The following is a 23,642-nucleotide window of genomic DNA, read 5'->3' on the forward strand; positions in this document are numbered from 1 at the left end:
CAGCTCAGGTGATGATCTCACTGTTCTCAGTTCAAGTGATGATCTCACTGTTCATGAGTTCAAGCCCTGCAGGCTCTGCATTGTCAGTTGCTGGGGATTCTCTCTCTCCCTCTCTTTCCCTCTCTCTCTGCCTCTCCCCTACTCACATGCGTGCTCTCTCTCTCTCTCTCTCTCAAAATAAATAAACTTTAAAAAATTAGAAAATAAAGAATTTTTTCATAAATGCAGTAACAAAAATTGCATACTTTTTATTTTTTTAAAGGTTTATTTATTTTTGAGAGAGCAAGCAAGGGAGGGGGGCAGAGACAAAGAGGAACAGAGGATCCGAATTGAGCTCAGAGCTGACAGCAAGCAGTAAGCTGGATGTGGGGCTTGAACTCTCAAACTGCGAGATCATGACCCAAGCCAAAGTAGGAGGCCCAACCGACCAAGCCATTCAGGCGCCTCAAATTATATACTTATAAAAAATTTTTTTTTAAATTTTTGAGCCGAAATAGTCAGACGCTCAACCAACTGAGCTACCCAGGCACCCCCAAAATTGCATCTTTCTATTGAAAATTAATTTCCCTTGGCCAACAGACACATCAAAAGATGTTCAACATCACTCATCAGCAGGGAAATGCAAATCAAAACCACAATGAGATACCACCTTACACCTCTCAGAATGGCTGGACTCGACAAGACAGGAAATAACAAGTGTTGATGAGAATGTGGAGAAAAAGGAACACTCATGCACTGTTGGTGGAAATGTAAATTCCTACAGCCACTGTGGAAAAAAGTATGCCAGTTCCTCAATAATTTTAAACTCAGAAATATCATATGATCCAGTAATTCCACCACAAAGTATTTAGCCGAAGAAAACGAAAACACTAATTTGAAGGGATATACGCACCCCTATGCTTACTGCAGCATTGTTTACGATAGCCACATTATGGAAGCAGCCCAACTGCCCATTGATAGATGAATGGATAAGGACAATGTGGTATACACACACGCTGGAATATTATGCAGCCATTAAAAAAAATGAGATCATACCATTTGAGACCACATGGATGGACCTAGAAGGTATTATGCTAGGTGAAATAAGTCAGAGTGAGAAAGGCAAATACCATGTGATTCTACTCATAAATGGAATCTAAAACAAAACTCATGGAACTGTGCTCTAAAAATGTTAGCTTCTTTCCTTAGACGACTGAATCCCAATAAAGTTAGGTCAATTAAAAATATACTATTTTAGGGGCGCCTGGGTGGCTCAGTCGGTTGAGCGTCCGACTTCGGCTCAGGTCACGATCTCATGGTCCGTGAGTTCGAGCCCCGCGTCGGGCTCTGTGCTGACAGCTCAGAGCCTGGAGCCTGTTTCCGATTCTGTGTCTCCCTCTCTCTCTGCCCCTCCCCTGTTCATGCTCTGTCTCTCTCTGTCTCAAAAATAAATAAACGTTGGGGCGCCTGGGTGGCGCAGTCGGTTAAGCGTCCGACTTCAGCCAGGTCACGATCTTGCGGTCCGTGAGTTCCAGCCCCGCGTCGGGCTCTGGGCTGATGGCTCAGAGCCTGGAGCCTGTTTCCGATTCTGTGTCTCCCTCTCTCTCTGCCCCTCCCCTGTTCATGCTCTGTCTCTCTCTGTCCCAAAAATAAATAAACATTGAAAAAAAAAATTAAAAAAAAAAATAAATAAACGTTAAAAAAAAATTTTTTTTAATATACTATTTTATATCGGTCATGACTCAGTCAGACTTAAATTAGAAAACTTATTAGTTTTGATTAAAAATTCAGAGTAGAATATGCTTCAGGAATAGCTGATTCAGTGGCTCAACAATACCCTTAAGAAACCAGATTCTTGGGGCGCCTGGGTGGCGCAGTCAGTTAAGCGTCCAACTTCAGCCAGGTCACGATCTCGCGGTCCGTGAGTTCGAGCCCCGCATCAGGCTCTGGGCTGATGGCTCAGAGCCTGGAGCCTGTTTCCGATTCTGTGTCTCCCTCTCTCTCTGCCCCTCCCCCGTTCATGCTCTGTCTCTCTCTGTCCCAAAAATAAATAAACGTTGAAAAAAAAAAAATTTAAAGATCTATTAAAAAAAAAAAAAGAAACCAGATTCTTTCCATTGTCCTACCCCATGGTGTTTCTGTCATTCTAAAGCTAGTTCCCCACATGGTGATAGAATGACTATTAGTAGCAGGCAGGCTACACACTTCTCTGTTCACATTCTTTGGGAGAGGGAGATTCGCTCCCGGATTCATTGGAGAACAATGTGTGCCTATTCCTAAACCAACCACTAGGGTGATTATTTTGATTGCCTTGAGTTAATCAGTATCCATTCACAGAGCTGAAAGTGAGGTCACCTGGGCTGCATGAAAGAAAATGACTCTCTGTAAAGAAAATCAAAGTTTTGCTTCTAAGGAAAAATGTATAAATAGACCAACAATATGCACCACAGTCCTAGCTACTGGTTCTTTATTATGTACTTCAATTTGCAACAATTTTTTTTTTAATTTTTTTTTTAACATTTATTTATTTTTGAGACAGAGAGAGACAGAGCATGAACAGGGGAGGAGCAGAGAGAGAGGGAGACACAGAATCTGAAACAGGCTCCAGGCTCTGAGCTGTCAGCACAGAGCCCGACGCGGGGCTCGAACTCACGGACCGTGAGATCATGACCTGAGCCGAAGTCAGACGCTTAACCGACCAAGCCACCCAGGCGCCCCGCAACAATTTTAACTAATGCAGAGCATTCCATTGTGTAGAGAAAATGTGGTTGATTTAATTAAACACATACTGAACATATGGCTTAATACATTTGAATCGTGACATTATTTTTTCCCTGCCCGAGTCACTGAATTCATCTCTGACAAAGTGGGTACCATTGATGATTTCCATATTGGCAAAGACAAAACTATTATTAATTCATGGTTCAGTATTATCATCAAGACAAAATGAATATTAACAGGCTCAGAAGGGTTTGTCATGTGTCAGCAGATGCCCAGCTTCAGAAAAATCATCCAGGCTGATCATTTTAACTCCACTGAGCAAAAGTATTTTCCCCAGTACTGAATATTCCACAGCTTCTGCTTCCTTTTCCATTTACTAAGTGGCAGGTTGACTAAAAGGGCTTTAGGTGTTGGTAGATTTATTTATTCATATGTTTGTTTTTAATAGCAACATAAAAATGAATATAGATACTAAAATTCTAAGTATATTTCATTCATAGGCTTAAATGTATCTTCTTAATAAACCAACATAAACACAACTTTCTTCAAATAGTTTTGTTTGTAGCTTGTATTTTTCTTTTTCTTTTACCTCAGATGGAACACTTACCTAAACTTCAATCAAGCATTTTCTTTTTAAAAAAAATTTTTTTAATGTTTATTTATTTTTGAGAGAGAGAGAGACAGAGTGTGAGCAGGGGAGGGGCGGAAAAAGAGGGAGACACAGAATCGGAAGCAGCCTCCAAGCTCCGAGCCTGGACGCGGGGCTCGAACTCACAGACTGTGAGATCGTGACCTGGGCTGAAGTCAGACGCTTAACCGACTGAGCCACCCAGGCGCCCCCAATCAAGCATTTTCAAATCCATCTTCTAGAATAGTGGTCTGAAAACAATTTTTGTTTGCTCATACTTAATATTTGAAAAAAATTATATATGCACACTTAATATATTGAACTTTAAGAACCACATACCTCTGATGTAATATAATATGCCTACAACACAAGAGTAAGAATTAAATTGTATAAAAAACAAACACTTTAATTTTGCATTTTATTCACTTAATGATAAAATTAACCTACTCTCACTTTAAAACTGTCAATCTTGGGGCGCCTGGGTGGCGCAGTCGGTTAAGCGTCCGACTTCAGCCAGGTCACGATCTTGCGGTCCGTGAGTTCGAGCCCCGCGTCAGGCTCTGGGCTGATGGCTCAGAGCCTGGAGCCTGTTTCCGATTCTGTGTCTCCCTCTCTCTCTGCCCCTCCCCCGTTCATGCTCTGTCTCTCTCTGTCCCAAAAATAAATAAACGTTGAAAAAAAAAAATTTTTTTTTTAAAAATAATAAAAATAAAACTGTCAATCTTTTGGGGCACCTGGGTGGCTCAGTCAGTTAAACATCTGACTTCAGCTCAGGTAATGATCTTCTAGTTGGTGGGTTTGAGCCCCGTGTCAGACTCTGTGCTGACAGCTCAAAGCCTGGAGCCTGTTCCAGATTCTGTGTTTCCCTCTCTCTCTCTGACCCTCCCCTGCTCACACTCTGTCTCTCTCTCTCCCTCTCTCAAAAATAAATAATCATTTAAAAAATTTTTTAAAAATTGCTTTCACAAATGGCTCGAGTTTGAGGGTGGGTTACTAGAAGCACAGAATGGCTGCGAGTCACAGCAAAAAAAGGCAGTGCCCACCAGTTCTCGAGATATTCTCCCTCAAAAAACCCACAAAAAAAGCCCAAAAACTGTCAATCTTTTCAGAGAGAGCAATGTGATTGAATATGTTTCATTATTTTGCAGAATCTGGTTCAAATCCGCAATATAATTCACAGGTGTTTCAGGTATACATTGCTAAATAATAAACCAGCCCAAAACTTTAGTGGCTTAAAGCAACTTTATTTTTCAAAATTCTGTCCACTGATTTGAAGTCAGCTGGATGCCTCTTCACTTTAATATCACTCTTTAAACACAAATCTTACATAAACTCTGTTACCCACAATCTTGATTTAGTGGTGTTTTATGGAAATTTAAAGAAAATAGGATCTGAACCACATTCATAAGATATAAGGTGGAGATCAGAGAAAGTTCCAGCAATGACTAATGTCACCACTCTCCTTGCACTCCAGTTCAAGCACACCCTCTATTCTGAAAATCAAAAGCATTTCGTAAAGTGGTTCTTTTTGCTCTTCGTTCCAACCCCTTATTATTGAAATAATAGTGAGGAAAACTCTTTGTCAATAAAGCTTCCCTGGAATTCTTCCATGATTGTAAGTTGCTCTCCGAGGAGTAAACTGGTAAGTTCTACATACTATGGATAAGATCAGACCTGTATAAAAACAACTCCTTTTTAGATACAGTCAGGAAATGAGTGGCAAATGTAATTACTCAGTTGTATCAAGATAATCGGGGCATAATCTCAAGAAGTCATACTTCGATAGCCATGGCTAGAATCAGCTTTACTATGATCAATTATAATTAGCATATGAAAGCAATGAATAACAGGCTTCATTATAAATCTATTGTATGTTGTAGTTGAAATAAAATGATCTGTAAGAATTCAGTGCAAAGGGGAATACAAATAAACCAGGAGCCATTTTGAGTGGCAATCTACACACAGAAACTATAAAACTTAAGGGAAAAAAAAAAAAAACTATCAGAATACCTAATGATTATACATCTATGTCAACTCACTAATAATAACTTCTAAATCTCTAATGTTCAGTTTTGGATTTCCCTCTGAGTGCACCCTGATGTTAAGTGACAGTCCAAGAATGAGCAGAGAATGCTAAGAATCCCAAATGGTCTACTGGGCCAAAGCCAGAAACTAAGTTCCATTGATGTGTATCATATTCCAACTGGCACATAACATGCTTCAGTTAAAGCTGATAAATGTCTGAGAGAAATGGAAAGTAATAGTTGGGATTATTCTGCTTTTGATCACTCTCGTGGAAAAAAAAAAAAATCCAGACAGAGAGAGGAACCCCATCATATAATTATACCAATATCATATATAATTACGTCAATGCCTAACTCCTCAAAATTAGGAAAGGAGGCTCATGCTTCCTCCATCTGTCTGCAGAAATATGATCTCTGCACATGGAGAAGGAAGAAATGAATGAATGTGTATACTGATTCTCTCATAAATGGAAAAGGTGACAGCCTATGGAAAACTTCTATGGAGCTTCCTTCCACAAGATTCACACATGAATAAAAAGAGCAAATTAGCTATCTCTGCAATGGTGGGTTCCAATTCAACCACATGTTCATGCAGAATGTCCCATTCATAAGTAGATCTTCATCATCTTGCAAAGTGACTTGTGACGTTCCTTACAAGGAACATCATTCCAGCCCCATTCTCTCGGTTGAAGACGAAAATGTAATATAACACAACGCTCATTAAGATTACTGGGTTCACTTGAGTGCCAAAATCTGAAAGGGAAAAAAATGGATGAGGTTGTTTCTCCACACAGGGCTTTGAAAAGGGTTAGAGACAGTGAGGAAGGGGGCTGAGGTTGAACGGTGTGGATGTCAAGGATGGATATGCCCAAATCATTCCTTCTCCATTTCTCATGCAGTTTCTCCTCCGCCTGAAACTCTGGCCTTTCCCTCAGAAACGGTGCGTGCATCACCCAATATTGTGTCATTTCATTGCATTAAACGTTCTCCTAGCAGATAGCCCTTCTATTTGTCCACCATTATGTCCTGTTCCCAGGGGACTACCAGTCCATAAGCTACCTTAAATGATGAAGAAAAAAAAAAAAAAAAAAAAAAGATTTCATCCCAGTCCCAAATATCACTGTAGTGTGTTTCCTTTTTTTAAATATATATTGCTTTTGGTGTCTGAAGAACTAGTTAAAATCCCTAAATCTGCTAACATCCCTGTTATCTTGGACGTATAATTTCATTTTCCTGATTTCCGTATCTAAAAAAGAGAGACCAGAGTCATATTCCTTTATGATATGAGGATCAAAGGTAGTATTATCCTAAAATGCACTAAAGGATTTAAGAGTTTTAAAAGACCTACATGAATATGAGATATTATAAGTATCACAATTTAGCTTATTTGTTTTATGAGAAATATTAAATCAATAACTGGCCACGACCTTAACTGACGTAAATTTGTGTTATATTTAGAGATATAATGCAGTAGTTAAAAGTGCAGACTTTGATGTCAAATAGAGCTGGATTTGAGGATCACTGTCGCCACTGTTGGATAACCTTCGTTGAGCTGTCTAAACTCTCTAAACTCAATTTCCTCAAATCTACGGTGGGAAAAATAATAACGTGTGCCTCACAGAGTTCTTGTGATGACTATGTATGAGATAATAAATAAAATTATTTAAACCTAGTGCCCAAGAGTTAAGAGTGAGCTTTTTTATTTTCATAGCTAATAGTTGGAACATTCTAAAATCCGTGCATGATCCAGGGCCCGGGATTCCTGTATCGAATTCTGTACTCACGTGACACTTTCATTGTAGGGTGTCTGATCAACCCATTGCCAATCTCTTTTTCCCTTTGGGTCTGACAGCCCTATATAATAAGCAGGAGACCTATCCACGGTCTGGATGATAAAATCCTAAGGGAAGAAAAGAAAGGAGTTATAGCCTTTAAAGTATTCAGGTAGAACTAAGTTCTTTACAGTAGCCTTAGAAGACAAGAAAAAGAAAGGATCCAGGAAGAGCCACATGGGGCCCCTGCCCAGGAGCCGCAGTCTTCTCTGGCTGAGCAGTACAAGATCAAAGATAACACTTGTGACCATGATGTTTATCTTGGTCTGCTCAGGCTGCTATAACAACATACCCCAGATTGGGTAGCTTATAAACCACAGAAATTTCCTTCTCACAATTCTGGAGGTTGGAAACCGCAGATGAGGGTACTAGCAAGGTCAGGTAGAGGCCCTCCTCCTCATCCATAGACAGCTTTTTCTCACTGTGTATCCACACGACAGAAGGGGCAAGGGAACTATTTTATAAGAACATGAATTCCATTCATGAGGGTTCCACCCTCATTACCTAAACCCCTCTCAAAGACCCTACCTCCAAATACCACCATCTCAGGGGGTTAAGATTTCACCATATGAAGTTTGGTGGGGATATAAACATTTAGAACATAGTGATGTTCAATATAAATGGAAGCCATTTCGATCCACGATCATAATGAATTCTCATCTCAGATTCACTTCCCTTCTCCACTTAAGTAGTGTTCTTCAAAATCATGCATTAGAAAATTTTTGCAGATTAAATCATTCTCCTTTCATAACTTCTTCAACTTCATTCATTTCTGATTGTTGACCGTGACTCTTCATGACCGAACTCTGTTTCTCTATTTGATATAATACCCCTTCTCCATGAAATAGTTAATACTTTCTAAAATATTTACAGGTTGAGGGGCGCCTGGGTGGCGCAGTCGGTTAAGCGTCCGACTTCAGCCAGGTCACGATCTCGTGGTCCGTGAGTTCGAGCCCCGCGTCAGGCTCTGGGCTGATGGCTCAGAGCCTGGAGCCTGTTTCCGATTCTGTGTCTCCCTCTCTCTCTGCCCCTCCCCCGTTCATGCTCTGTCTCTCTCTGTCCCAAAAATAAATAAACATTGAAAAAAAAATTTTAATTTAAAATATTTACAGGTTGAAAGAATAAACTAGTATTTCAGGCTAAGACATTTTCATTCTTCCACTCCAAGCCCACATATTATTTTTTTTTTAATTTTTTTTCAACGTTTATTTATTTTTGGGACAGAGAGACAGAGCATGAACGGGGGAGGGGCAGAGAGAGAGGGAGACACAGAATCGGAAACAGGCTCCAGGCTCTGAGCCATCAGCCCAGAGCCCGACGTGGGGCTCGAACTCACGGACCGTGAGATCGTGACCTGGCTGAAGTCGGATGCTTAACCGACTGGGCCACCCAGGCGCCCCCACATATTATATTTTAAATGCCCCAATTTATTTGGGGAGAGATTCGTTTTATGGAAACAGGAAGAAGGTGCAGCACGTAATGGCTTAGGTATAGCCTTTCTTATCAATTATACTAAAAGCCTTCTGCCACACCACCAATATCCCAAAACAGTGAAAGCCTCCTTCTGAGACAAGAGAGGTAAACAACAACCAGATGGGACTCCTGGTTCCACCATCTATTAGAAAGCACCTGCTCGTCCTTGGTGTTGACCACCAGCAGGTGAGCCTTCATTGCTGAGCAGTTCTTCTCACTCTCCGTCCAATTTCTCATTGTATCAGAAATAAAGTAGCAGTTGGAACTGAATGGCTTCCAACCCTTTGGGCAGCAGCTCCAATCTTTCCCTGTATTGACAGAAAGGCCATAGATGTCCAATATAAAAGGAAAATTTTAAGTGTGTGTATTATTAAAATTAAGGACCAAGGAAGACCCCATGGAAACTGGAACTTGCATCTTCATCCAGAGGTGAAAAGGAGCCACCCACCAGGTATCAAGGGGATCAAGTCTACCCGTACCAGGCAGTAACAAGGCAGGGCCCCCCTTCCCTTGCCAGAGTGGTGTCTGGAAAAGCCAGCTAAAACAGAGGTCTTAAATAAGAGCCAGACTACTATACCAAACGTCCAGGTTTCAGTGGAAAATCGCCCACCGTACCATGAATTACAAGTTCTCAAAGTTAATTTTTTTTTTTAACGTTTATTTATTTTTGAGACAGAGAGAGACAGAGCATGAACGGGGGAGGGGCAGAGAGAGAGGGAGACACAGAATGGGAAACAGGCTCCAGGCTCTGGGCAGTCAGCCCAGAGCCCCACGCGGGGCTCGAACTCACGGACCGCGAGATCGTGGCGTGAGCCGAAGTCGGACGCTCAACCGACTGAGCCACCCAGGCGCCCCTCAAAGTTAATTTTTAAAAAGAAAATAAATACATGCCAATATCAAGAGAACAGAAATACTATTATTATCTGACAGATATTTTAAAGAAACCATGACAAAAATGGCTCAACAAGAAAGTACAAACATGTTTGGACCAAATTAAAAAAAACAAACAAAACAAAACAATGCCTCAGAAAAGAAATAGAAAATCTCAGCCAACAGGGGCACCTGGGTGGCTCAGTTGGTTCAGGGTCTGATTCTGGATGTCAGCTCAGGTCATGATCTCATGGTCGTAGGATTGAGCCACGCATCGGGCTCAGCACTGAGTGTGGAGCCTGCTTAAGATTCTCTCTCTCTCTCTCTCTCTCTCTCTCTCTCTCTCTCTCTTCTGACCTGCCCCCAATGTACTCTCTCTCTCTCCAAAAAGAAAGAAAGAAAATCTCAGCCAACAAATTAGAGATATAAAGGAGAACAAACAAATTTTTATAACTAACAAATACAATAACCAAAATAAAAAGTTCGGTGGCTGGGCTCAAAAGCAGAGAAGACAGAAAAATCAGGGAATTGAAAGACAGAATTGAAATATAGAAATTACTCAAGCAAATAACAGAGCCAAAACAGACAAAAGCAAATAAATAAATACACTTCCCTTTTCCAGGCTGGCACGCAAGAATCTTGGAAGTTACCATACCAACCTAAGAAGTAAAAAGCTGAACAAACCACAAATCAACAACTCCTCACAAGCAAAGCCACTGCTCTTAAAATTATGGAGGCAGGCAGATACAGAGGATCACAACTTACTGAAGCAGAAACCCAGGAGCCAAAATTTCTGTGGGAACCAGTTGCAGGGTAGGGAAACCTGAGGTGTAAATGGGGAATTGCTAGAAGCATAGCAATTTGAAGCGCCCCAGTTTGAAGAGACAAAGCAAGCATCAGAGCCAGACTCGGATGTAGCAGGATATTGGAATTATCAGAACAGAAATTTAAAACAACAATGATTAATATGTTAAGGGCTCTCATGAACAAAGTAGACAGCATACAAGAAGAGATGAACTATGTAATCAGACAGATGGAAATTCTAAGAAACAAAAGGAAACATGATAGATGCTGTAACAGAAACAAAGAATGTCTAGGACGCCTGGGTGGCTCAGTCCGTTAAGCGTCCGACTCTTGATTTCTGCTCAGGTCATGATTTCACAGATTATGAGACCAAGCCTCAGCTCTGCACTGGCAGCACAGAGCCTGCTTGGGATATTCTCTCTCTCTCTCTCTCTCTCTCTCTCTCTTTCTCTCTCTCTCTCTCTCTCTCTCCCCCCCTCCCCCACTCCCCACTTGCTCTATCAAAATAAATAAATACACTTAAAAAAAAAAAAAGAAATGGGACGCCTTGGTGGCTCAGTCAGTTAAGCCTCTGACTTTGGCTCAGGTCATGATCTCGTGGTTCGTGAGTTCAAGCCCCACATCGGGCTCTGGGATGACAGCTCAGAGCCTGGAGCCTGCTTTGAATTCTGTGTCTCCCTCTCTCTCTCTGCCCCTCCCCGACTCATGCACACGCATGCGCGCTCTCTCTCTCTCAAAAATAAACATTTTAAAAAATTAAAAAAAAAAAAAAAGAAGAAAGGAAGGCAGACTGTCTTTAGTGAGCTCATTATTAGACTGGACACAGCTGCAGAAAAAAATCTGAGCATGAGGGTGTCTCAATAGAAGTCTCCAAAACTAAAAAAAAGGAAAAGAACTGGGAGGGGGGAAACAAACAGAATATCCAAGAAATGTGGGACAGCTACAAAAAACGTTAATATGTGCATGATGGGAATAGCAGAACAATAAAAAGAGAAAAGAACAGAAGAAATATTGAAGCAATAACATTTGAGAATTTCTCCCAAATTAATGACAGATACCAAACCACAGATTCAAAAAAGCTCAGAGCACACCAAGCAGGATAAATGCCAAAGAAAACTACACCTAAGATATATCATATTCAAACCAAAGAATATCAAAGATAAAGAAAAAATCCTTTAAAAAGCTAGAAGGGGTAAACACATCTACAGAGAAGCAAAATAGAAATTACATCAGACTTCTCCAAAACCACGGATACAAGAAGAGAATGTAGTGAAATATTTAAAGTGTTCAGAGACAAAAAACTATCACCCTAATTCTTATCCTGCAAAATTAACCATCAAAGGTGAAGATGAAATAGGGACTTTTTGGACAAATAAAAATTGAGGGAAATTGTTGCCAGTAGAACTTGCAATGTTAAAAGAAGTTCTTTAGGGGGAAGAAAAATATTATAGGTCAGAAACCTGGACCTATATAAAGAAAGTAAGAGCATCAAAAAAAGAATAAGTGAAGGTAAAATAAAAACATATTTCTTATATTCTTAATTGATCTTTATTCTTTTTTTTTTTTTTTTTTTTTTTGAGAGAGAGAGAGCATGTGTGCAAGCAGGGGAGAGGGGGCAGAGAGAGAGAATCCCAAGCAGGCTCCACGCTCAGCATGGAGACCAATGTAGAGGTCAATCCCACACCCCTGGATCATAACCTAAAGCACAATTAAGAGTCGGACACTCAAATGACTGAGCCACCCGGGCACCCCTGATCTATATTCATAATTGATCTTTCATTTGTTCAAAATAATAATGGCAACAATGTATAAGATTATGTATACAAAGATGTAAGTGAAATAAGTGAGAGTATTAATACAAGAGACAGGAGGGAGGAATTAGGATCATTTTGCTATTTTAAGATACTCTCACTGTGTATGGAGTTGTATAGTTATTTGAAAGTGGACTTGGATTAGTTGATAAGTATATTGCAAACTTTAGAGCAACCAGTAAAAAAGAAGTATAATTGATATGCTAAGAATGCAATGAAAATGGAATCATATCAAATTCTCAAAACCACAGAAGAGTGAAAGACAAAAAAGGAACAAAGAACAAGGGCAAGATATAGAAAACAATAGAAATATGATAAATATTGATACAACCATATTAATAATCACTTGGGATGTCAGTGGTCTAAATTCACGAATTAAAACACAAAGATTATCAGAGCGGATCCAAAAAAACCAGACTCAACTATATGTTGTCTACAAGAAACCCACATTAAAACTTTAGGAGGAGAATATAAAGACATGTGTATATTAAAAGTAAATGGGTAGTGTGGGGCACCTGGGTGGCTCAGTCAGTTGAGTGTCCGACTTCGGCTCATGTCATGATCTCACTGTTCATGAGTTCGAGCCCTGTCTCGGGCTCTGTGCTGTCAGCTGGGAGCCTGGAGCCTGCTTTGGATTCTGTGTCTCCTTTTCTCTCTGCCCTCCCCCACTTGTGCTCTGTCTCTCTCTGTCTCTCAAAAATAAATAAATATAAATTAAAAAAAAAATTTTTTTTAAGTAAATGGGTAGTGAAAGGTATACTGAACAAAAGAAAGCAGGAGTAGCTGTATTAATTGCAGACAGTGCGGGGTGCACAGCAAGTAAAGTTACCAGATATAAAGATGGTCATTGCATAATGATAAAGGGGTCAATTCTTCAAGAGGTCATAACATCGTTTAATGTGTATGCACCTAACAACACAGCATCAAAAAGAGAAACAAAATAGAACTTCAATACATATCCATTACCACAGTTAGAGACTTAAGTACTCCTCTATCAGAAGTGGTCAGATCCAGGATGCACAAAATCAGTAAGAATGTAGTTGAAGTCAACAACAATATCAGTAAACCATATAGGACTGACATCTACTGACTACTCTGACAACAACAGAATACACATTCTTTCTAGGTTCACATAGACATTCATCAAGACAGACCATATACCTTAACAAACTGAAAAGAATAGAAATCATACAGTGTCTGCTCTCAGACAACAAGGCTTATTAAACTAGAAATCAGTAACAGAAAAATGGAAAATAGTAAGATGGACGAGTAGGAGCATCCTGAGCTCACCTTGCCCATCGACACACCAAGGTAACAACTATCTCTATACAACCAACTCTGAAAATGACCTGAAGACTGACAGAATAGATCTTCCACAACTAGTCATAGAGAGAGGGCCACATCAAAAAGTGTAGGAGGGGCAGAGACATGGTTGGGAACCAACCCCTTGGCACAACTAGCCACAAATGGTAGGGGCATCACAAGCATGGAGAAGTGAGAGGATAAGACACTGGTTTTAAATGACATTAGACCAGATGGATCTAGTAGATATATACAGAATATTCATCCAAAAACAGCAGAACACACATTCTTTCCAAGTGCGCATGAAGCATTCTCCAGGATAGATCACAGAACAAAACTCAATATATTTCAGAAGACTAAAGCATCTTTTCCAACCACAACAGTATAAAACTAAAGATTACAAGAAATTACAAGAACAAGGGGCGCCTGGGTGGCGCAGTCGGTTAAGCGTCCGACTTCAGCCAGGTCACGATCTCGCCGTCCGTGAGTTCGAGCCCCGCGTCGGGCTCTGGGCTGATGGCTCAGAGCCTGGAGCCTGTTTCCGATTCTGTGTCTCCCTCTCTCTCTGCCCCTCCCCCGTTCATGCTCTGTCTCTCTCTGTCCCAAAAATAAATAAACGTTGAAAAAAAAATTTAAAAAAAAAAAAAAAAAAAAGAAATTACAAGAACAAAAAACCAGAAAAAGCACAAACATGTGAAAGCTAAACAACGTGCTACTACATAATGAATGGGCCAACCAAGAAATCAAAGAGGAAATTTAAAAATGCAAGAAGACAAATGAAAATGAAAACACAACAGTCCAAAATCTTTGGGATGCAGCAAAAGCAGTTCTAAGAGGGAAGTTTATAGTGATATTGACCTACTTCAAAAAAACAAGAAAAATCTCAAATAACCTAACTTTTCACCTAAACGAACAAATAAAAGAAGAACAAATAAAGCCCAATGCTGGTAGAAGGAAGGAAATAGAAACTAAAGAAATAGAAAAGATCAATGAAACCAAGAACTGGTTATTTGAAAAGATGAACACAACTGATAAACCTTCAGCCAGCCTTCCCAAAAAAAAGAGAGAGGATTCAAATAAATAAAATCAGAAGTAAAGGATGAGAGGGACACCTGGTGTCTCAGTTGGTTAAGCATCCAACTTCGGCTCAGGTCATGATCTTGCGGTTCAAACCCGACATCGGGCTCTGTGCTGACAGCTTGGAGCCTGGACCCTGCTTCAGATTCTGTGTCTCCCTCGCTCTGCCCTTCCCTGCTCACAATGTATGTGTGTGTCTCTCTCTCAAAAATAAATAAACATTGAAAAAAAATTTTTTCTTTAAAGAAATAAAGGATGAGAAATTATCAAAATCACAGAAATACAAAGAATTATAAGAGAATGTATAAAAAAATGTAGACCAACAAAGGACTGGACAACCTAGAAATGGATGAATTCCTAGAAACATACCATCTTTCAAAACTGAACAAGGAAGAAATAGAAAATTTGAACAGACCAATTATTAATAACAAAATTGAACTGGCAACCAAAAAGTCTGAAGAAAAAAAAGTCCAGGATCAGATGGCTTTATAGGTAAATTCCCACAAACACTTAAAGAAAAGTTAATGTGTATTCTTCCAAACTATTCCAAAACTTAGAAGAGAAAGGAAAACTTCCAAATTCATGCTACAAGGCCAGCATTACTCTGATATCAAAACCAGATAAAGGTACTACCTTAAAAAAAAAAAAAAAAACACTATTGGCCAATATCTTGGATGAACACAGATGCAAAACCTCAACAGAATATTAGAAAACTGATTTCAACATTAAATTAAAAGGTTCATTCACCACAATCAAGTGGGACTTATCCCAGGGAAGCAAGGGTGGTTCAATATTAGCAAGTCAATCAATGTGATACATGACATTAATAAGAAGGATGAAAAACCATATGATCATCTCAATAGATGCAGAAAAAGTATTTGACAAAATATAACATTTGTTCATAACAAAAACTCTTAACAAAAGGGGTTTACAGGGAACATATCTCAAAATAACAAAGATCAATTTTTAATTTTTTGAGGAACCTCAGAGAAAGACAGATACTGTATGTTTTCACTCATAGGTGGATCTTGAGAACTTAACAGAAGACCATGGGGGAGGGGAAGGGGGGGGGGAAGTTACAGAGAGGAAGAGAGGCAAACCATAAGAGACTCTTGGATACTGAGAACAAACTGAGGGTTGATGGGGGGTGGAGGAGAGGGGAAAGTGGGTGATGGGCATGGAGGAGGGCACTTGTTGGGATGAGCACTGGGTGTTGTATGGAGACCAAGTTGTCAATAAATTATATTTAAAAATAACAATAATAATAATGAAGATCATATATGACAAACCCACAGCTAACAACATAATCAATGATGAAAAACTGACAGTTTTTCTTATAAGATCAGTAACAAGACAAGGATGTCCACTCTCACCACTTTTATTCAATATAGGCTGGAAATCCTAGCTGCAACAACCAGACAGGAAAAGAAATAAAAGGCATCCAGATTGTTAACAAAAGAAGTAAAACCCTCACTATTTGCAGCTGATATGATACTATGTATAGAAAGTCCTAAAGACTCCACCAAAAAAATCAGAACTGATAAATAAATTCATTAAAGTTAAAGGATACAAATTAATATATTATATTATACATACTGTTGTATTTCTACCCACTAATAACAAAGTAACTGAAAGAAAAATAGGACAATAATCCCATTTATAATTGCACCAAAGACAATAAATTACCTAGGAATAAATTTAACCAGAGGGGTAAAAAACCTATACTCTGAAAACTATAAGATGTCGATGAAAGAAATGAAGATGACACAGATGGAAAGATATACTATGCTCATGAATCAGAAGAATTAATATCATTAAAATGTCCATACTACCCAAAGGAATCTACAGATTCAATGCAATTCCTATCAAAATAACAACAGCATTTTTCACAAAACTGAACAAATAATCCTAAGATTTGTATGGAGCCACAAAGACTTGGAATAACCAAACCAATGCTGAGAAAGAACGAAGCTGGAGGTATCACAATTTCAGATTTCCAGATATACTACAAACCTTTTGTAATAAAAACAGTATGGTACTGGCACAAAAATAGACCCATCAGTCAAGGGAACAGTATAGAAAGCCCAGAAATAAACCCAAAGTTACATGGTCAATTAATCTACGACAAGGGAGGCAAGAATATAAAATGGAAAAAAGACAGTCTTTTCAATAAATGGTGTGGGGAATACCGGACAGCTACATGCAAAAGAGTGAAACTAGACCACTTTCTCACCATACACAAAAATAAAGTCAAAATGGATAAAGACCTAAATCTGAGACTTAAAACCATAAAACTCCTAAAAGAAAACATAAGCAGTAATCTCTTGGACATCGGCTTTAGCAACATATTTATGATATACCTCCTCGGAGAATGAAAACAAAAGCAAAAATGAACTATTGGGACTATGTTGAAATAAAAAGCTTTTCACAGAAAAGGAAACCATTAAAAAAAAAAAAAAAAAAAAGGCAACCTAGTGAATGGGAGAAGATATTTGCAAATGATATATCCAATAAGGGATTGACATCCAAAATATATAAAGAACTTAAACAACTCAACACCCAAGAAACCAAATAATCCTATTAAAAATGGGCAGAGGACCTGAATGTTTTTCCAAGGAAGACATACAGATGACCAAGAGACACATGAAAAGATGTTCAATACCATTAATTATCAGGGAAATGCAAATCAAAACCACAATCAAATATTACCTCACACCAGTCAGAATGGCTAGAATCAGAGACGTGGAATCAAACAAGTGTTGGCTAGGAGGTGGAAACAACGGAATCCTCATGCATAGTTGGTAGGAATGTAAGTTGGTATAGCCACTGTGGAAAACAGTATGGAGGCTCCTCAAAAAATTAAAAATAATCACATAATCCAATAATTCCATACTATATACCCCCCCAAAAAACCAAAAACACAAAATCGAAAAGATATATGTACCTCTATGTTTATTGCAGTATTTTTTACAGTAGCCAAGAAACAGAAGCAACCTTAGTGTCCATTGATAGATGAGTGGATAAAGAAGCTGCGATATTTATATACAATGTAATATTATTCAGTCATGAGAAAGAGGGAAATCCTACTGTTTGATACAGATGGACCTAGAGAGTATTACACTATGTGAAACAAGGCAGACAGAAAAAGACAAATACCATAAAATTTCACTTTGTAGAACCTAAAAAACAAAACAAATGAGCAACAAACCAACCAAAACCAAAAAATAAACGGACTCTTAAATGCAGAGAACAAACTGGTGGTAGCCAGATGGAGGTTACCGGAGGAACGGATGAAATAGGTAAAGGGGATTAAGAGGTACAAACTTCCAATTATAAAATAAATAAGTCCTGGAGATGAAAAGTACAGCATAGGGAATACAGCCAATAACATTGTAATAACATTGTACGGTGACAGATGGTGACTATACTTATCAAGGTGAGCATCAATATATAGAATTGTCGAATCAATATGTTATACACCTGAAACTAATATAACAGTGTATGTTAATTATACTTCAACAAAAATATTTAAATGATAAAATAATAAAATAAAATAAGCTAAGCAAAGAAAACCTACCAACTGTAATTCCAGTGAAAAGACTACCTACTAACTGTAATTCCAATGATAGGAAAAGACAAACTAGGCGGTAAAAATTTCAGTGGTTACCAAAAGTTTGGAGGGGCGCCTGGGTGGCTTGGTTGGTTAAGCGTCCGACTTCGGCTCGGGTCACGATCTCACGGCCCGTGAGTTCGAGCCCCGCGTCGGGCTCCGTGCTGACAGCTCAGAGCCTGGAACCTGTTTCGGATTCTGTGTCTCCCTCTCTCTCTGCCCCTTCCCTGCTCATGCTGTGTCTCTCTCTGTCTCAAAAATAAATAAACATTAAAAAAAGATTAAAAAAAAAAAAGTTTGGAAAGGAGAATGGAGCACAGGGGACTTTTTGGGCAGTGAAGTTATTCTGTATGATACTGTTTAATAATAGATACAGAACATTACGCATTTGTCAAAATCCACAGAACTTTACATATTTGTTGTATAAAGCGTTAAAAATCCATTTAGGAAGTCAGAGAATCCATGAAAGAATGAAGACTGTGACAAGAGAATCTAACTGTATTACAAATGTCAGACACAACACACTGAAGGGGGTGGGAAGAGGATGATGACCTAAGTGACTTTGGAAATGGAGTCTACAAGAATAAAGACAAAAGACGCCGCACACCAGCAGTGTATTCTAGTTGATAAAGTTGTTTCCCATGGTGGTATGAGTTTACAATTCTGATACTACTATACGTGTTCACTGGAATTGAATAATTAAGGAAATGTACTGAGCAAGTTAACGGGACCAGATTTCTCTCTGTTGGAGTAGTCACTAAAGATATCAAGGGAAGTAGGCTAGAATGATGCAATGTGTTAATGGAGAAACATTTCAGACATCAGTAAAAACTGATGTATACCTTATTATAGATATACATAGTTGCCTATAGAAATATTTGTCAATATATGTACACGCACAGGTTAGTACACACATAGAGATTTCCTTGTCCTGTGAACTGGGAGGGCTAAAAGAACACCTCAGCAGCAGTGAGCATACCTAGTATTCAAATCTTGGTTTCTAATACCATTCTTCAATAACAGGAGCCAGGACTCCACAGAGAAATAGCTGATTCTAAGACTAAGGCAAGAAATATACAATATAAGCCCAGAGAATATTACAATCCCAAAAAGTAAGGAAGTGCTCAAAAACCAAGTAAAACAACAAAGTGATGGGGGCATGTCAAAGGGCCATGGGAGCCAACTGAAAGACTCCCAGGGGCAAAGGCAGAACAATTTGAGCAACAAAATAAATACAGTGTTGGATTATAACCCAAAGTGTAAGATAAATATCCATGAGTATATACAGATATAAATAGATGACTGAATAAATTAATAAACAGGGTAGAACAAATATCAAATGCACAAGAATTTCTAGTAAACTACATAGAAACTTGTTTTGCACTGAATTGTGTTCCCCCAACAGTCATGTGCTGAAGTTATAACCCTCAATGTGACTACAGCGGTAGACTTTAAGGAGGTAATAAAGGTTAAATGAATCATAAAAGCAGGGCCTTAATCCAATAGGACTTGTGTCCTTCTAAGAGGAAGAGACACTAGAAAACTCTCTCTCCCTCCCCATTCACACAGAGAATTGGTTATGTAAGGACACAGCAAGAAGGTAGCTGTCTACAAGCCAGGAAGAAAGGCCTTGCCAGAAACCAACTCTTATGGCACCTGGGACTTCCGGCCTCCATAACTATGAGAAAATAAACTTCTGTTGCTTACGCCTCCCAGTCTGTGATATTTCGTTATGACACTCAAGCAGGCTAATACAGATTTTGGCTCCAAAGTGGGGTGCTATTATAAAAAACACCTAAAAACGTGAAATAGCTTTAGAACTGGGTGATGGGTAGAGGCTGGAAGAATTTTGAGGTGCATGCTAGAAAAAGCCTAGATTGCCTTGAAAGGGCTGCTGGTAGGGGCCCCTGGGTGGCTCAATCAGTTAAGCCTCTGACTTCGGCTCAGGTCCCGATCTCAGGTTCGGCTCAGGTTCATGAGTTCAAGCCCCACATCGGGCTCTGTGCTAACAGCTTGGAGCCTGGAGCCTGCTTCAGATTCTGTGTCTCCCTCTCTCTGCCCCTTCTCCACTCACAAGCTCGCGCTCTCTCTCTCTCTCTCTCTCTCTCTCTCTCAAAAATAAACATAAAAAAAATTTTTTTAAAGAAAAGAAAGGGCTGCTGGTAGAAATATAGATATTAAAGATAATTCTGGTGAGGACTCAGGAAAAGAGAGCTGTAGAGAAACATCCTATCGTCTTAAAGAATATACATACACCATAATGAACAGAATGTTGGTAGAAATTTGAACATTAAAGATGCTTCTGGTAAGGTCTCAGAAATGAGAAACATGTTATTGGAAACACGAAGAAAGGCAATTCTTATTATAAAATAGCAAGGAAGTTGCTGAATTGTGTTCTAATGTTTTGTGAAAGGTAGAACTTGTAAGTGACAGCCTTGGATATTTAGTAGAGGAGATTTCTAAGCCAAGTATTAAAGCTGTGGCCTGCAATGGAGTACTACGTGGCAATGAGAAACAATGAAATATGGCCCTTTGTAGCAACATGGATGGAACTGGAGAGTGTGATGCGAAGTGAAATAAGCCATACAGAGAAAGACAGATACCATATGGTTTCACTCTTATGTGATCCTGAGAAACTTAACAGAAACCCATGGGGGAGGAGAAGGAAAGAAAAAAAGAGGTTAGAGTGGAAGAGAGCCAAAGCATAAGAGACTCTTAAAAACTGAGAACAAACTGAGGGTTGATGGGGGGTGGGAGGGAGGGGAGGGTGGGTGATGGGCATTGAGGAGGGCACCTGTTGGGATGAGCACTGGGTGTTGTATGGAAACCAATTTGACAATAAACTTCATATATTGGGAAAAAAAAAAAAAAAGCTGTGGCCTGATTTCTCCTTACTGCTTATCGTAAAATGCAAAAGGAAAGAGATAAACTGAAGGAAGTGTGAAGCAAAAAGGAACCAGAATCTGAAGACCCACAAAATTCTTAGCCAGACTGTAAAAAGTGAGAAAGGGTGTTCTGGAAAGAACTCCAAGGATGTGGCTGGACAAACATTCTGTAAAGAGATTACCCATGGATTTAAACAGCCATCTCCACACTGAAGACTATTTCTTTGTACAGATAAAGATACGCATATAAGAATTTTAGGTCTTATTTCTTTGTACACCTGAAGCTTGAAATGATCAAGAGACTCAACTTCTTACTATGATCTGCCTGTGAATCTTACTGGAAATATTAACTTGGTATCCTTACATAGTGTAGTCAACCACTGAATTATAGGCACATTCATTTTTACCTTCCATGGTCACATTCTCTTTCAGGCATTCCAATTCCGTGTGAGGGAGCTCTTTTGCAGCCTTTTTTTCTTTAAAAAGCTGAGAATATTTTTGGAAGAAAACTGAAAAAAAAAAAGGCCATTCATTTTCTGGTGTTGTGACTTTGCTCTCTATTGTTACTTTCTCACATTCTGTTTTATAGGAACAAAATCTACAAATGTCCAATTGCTTGAGTGGAAGGCTCCTGACAATGGAAAAGATTTCTCATCACCCCACATTCAATGTAATCCTAATCCCACTGATTTTGAAACCATAGATTTCTCCAGGAATAGCCAAAAGATCAGTAGTTGAAGGGAGACATGATGGTTCCATTATAATGAATGCAAAGGGATTTATCCATATTTTCCTTCAATACTAAATGCAGAAGGTGAGCCCTGAAGGTGGGAGAATGGAGTGAAAGCAAACAGTTCTGTCTGAGGATGTACACAGCATAGGTCTGTTGTGGCGGAGGAGAGTGGGGGCCGTTGCAGACTGAGCTAATTCTGAGTTCTGGGTTACCTGTAAAGTGAGATTTTTTTTTTTTTTAAGCCAACATTGATCAGGAGATATGGGCATTATTTTCCTCCTCCTTCTTCCTTTACTCTATCCACTCTCAACTGGCTTTTTTTTCAGCACACCAATATACTCAAATATGTCACAACTTAAAAATAACTTACCTCTTCCTCCAGAAAGTGAATTTTCTCTTTTTTTCCTCCTTACCTCCCATTTGCTCCCTGCCCCACTACATGCTGGCTTCACTACTTCTTATGCCTTTTAAAATTTTGATATGTTCTTAAAGCCAGAGATACGAAGAAATCCACCTATTTGCCAAATTAGCTTTAGATCTTACATAGTCTTGGGCAGGAAAGACATGATTAAGGTGAAATTTCAATGGAAACTCTTCCTGGAATATCTCTTCCCATCGCCTTTTGTCCAACTGCTCATCTCAAAATATATGTCTGTGCAGTCAAAAAAAAAACCTGGCCTGGGGCGCCTGGGTGGCGCAGTCGGTTAAGCGTCCGACTTCAGCCAGGTCACGATCTCGCGGTCCGTGAGTTCGAGCCCCGCATCGGGCTCTGGGCTGATGGCTCAGAGCCTGGAGCCTGTTTCCGATTCTGTGTCTCCCTCTCTCTCTGCCCCTCCCCCGTTCATACTCTGTCTCTCTCTGTCCCAAAAATAAATAAACGTTGAAAAAAAAAAATTAAAAAAAAAAAACAAAAAACCTGGCCTTATAAACACTAATAGGCAAACACAGATTTGTCCTCACTTACACAACTGTCTAGCATAGAAATGGTACCTAATATATGTCCCTCTACAAGACACACACACACATATATTCAATTTCTTTATAGGGTGGATACCATTATTTTTTTAAGGAAGTAACTAAATTCAAATAAGTAACAAAATTTCTAACAGATTCCCATTAATTGTGTCTCTCCCTCCCAAAGAAGACTTCTTTTCCAGATTTCTGGATAGACCCGTTATTAAATGTCAGTATCTAATGGATGCCATCCCTTCATGGAAGGCAGACATTCCATATAGCTTCAGTTGGATACTTACTGATAAAAGCGATAAAAAATGAGATTGCCAATAGCAGCAGAAGCACCAGCAATGAGGCAAAAAGTAGCTTGGGAAAACTGGGATTACTTTTGTTCAGGCTGGTCTTCTCTTTGGGAGCTGAACGAGAAATCAAAGGAGTTCATCAGTAACAAATTCTGATTTTTACTTTCCTTCTCCTCCCCTTCCTCTTCTCCCTTTTCTAGGATGACATACTATTACCAAGAATATGACATCTGAAATAATAGGAAAATAGGAAAAAAAAAACGTTCACTGTAGAAACGTTGGAAACTACATAAAAACACAACCTCTTACCACTGGGGGAACTGTTGCTAATGTTTTGATATATATCCTTCCAGTAATTTTCAAAGTGTATATACCTAAGTACACATTTTCCCACATGATTGACATACCATAGACACTAGCTTCAGAACTACTATATTGTTATACACTAGACCATGAACATTTTTCATACAACCATATTTTTTCTTTAACGCTGTCTATTGTGGTTGTATAGAATTTCATTATGTATTTAAATAATCTTCCAGATTGTTTCCAATTTCAACTACTATAAATAATGCCATAGCAGATAAATCGTTATTATGGTCATCCCTCATCACATTCTTAAAATAAGGTCAGACCT

At 39.1% G+C, this 23,642-nt stretch overlaps 1 protein-coding gene across 5 annotated transcripts in view; it reads right to left on the minus strand.

The window, feature by feature from the left end:
* Positions 1-4,551: 4,551 nt before the first annotated feature.
* The window catches only part of CLEC4A (C-type lectin domain family 4 member A), a 40,941-nt gene continuing 21,850 nt past the window's right edge, over positions 4,552-23,642 (minus strand). For all 5 annotated transcript variants that reach the window (XM_045466626.1, XM_045466625.1, XM_045466624.1 and 2 more), the window contains 5 exons: positions 23,003-23,119; positions 21,424-21,525; positions 8,814-8,965; positions 7,137-7,252; positions 4,552-6,105 (listed from right to left, as the gene is read on the minus strand). In XM_045466626.1, the coding sequence (XP_045322582.1) occupies positions 5,958-6,105; positions 7,137-7,252; positions 8,814-8,965; positions 21,424-21,525; positions 23,003-23,119 (635 nt within the window). In that variant the 3' untranslated portion in view covers positions 4,552-5,957. The remainder of the gene's footprint in view (positions 6,106-7,136; positions 7,253-8,813; positions 8,966-21,423; positions 21,526-23,002; positions 23,120-23,642) is intronic.

The sequence above is a fragment of the Leopardus geoffroyi genome, chromosome B4, assembly GCF_018350155.1.
Source record: "Leopardus geoffroyi isolate Oge1 chromosome B4, O.geoffroyi_Oge1_pat1.0, whole genome shotgun sequence".
NCBI classification, from domain to species: Eukaryota; Metazoa; Chordata; class Mammalia; order Carnivora; family Felidae; genus Leopardus; species Leopardus geoffroyi.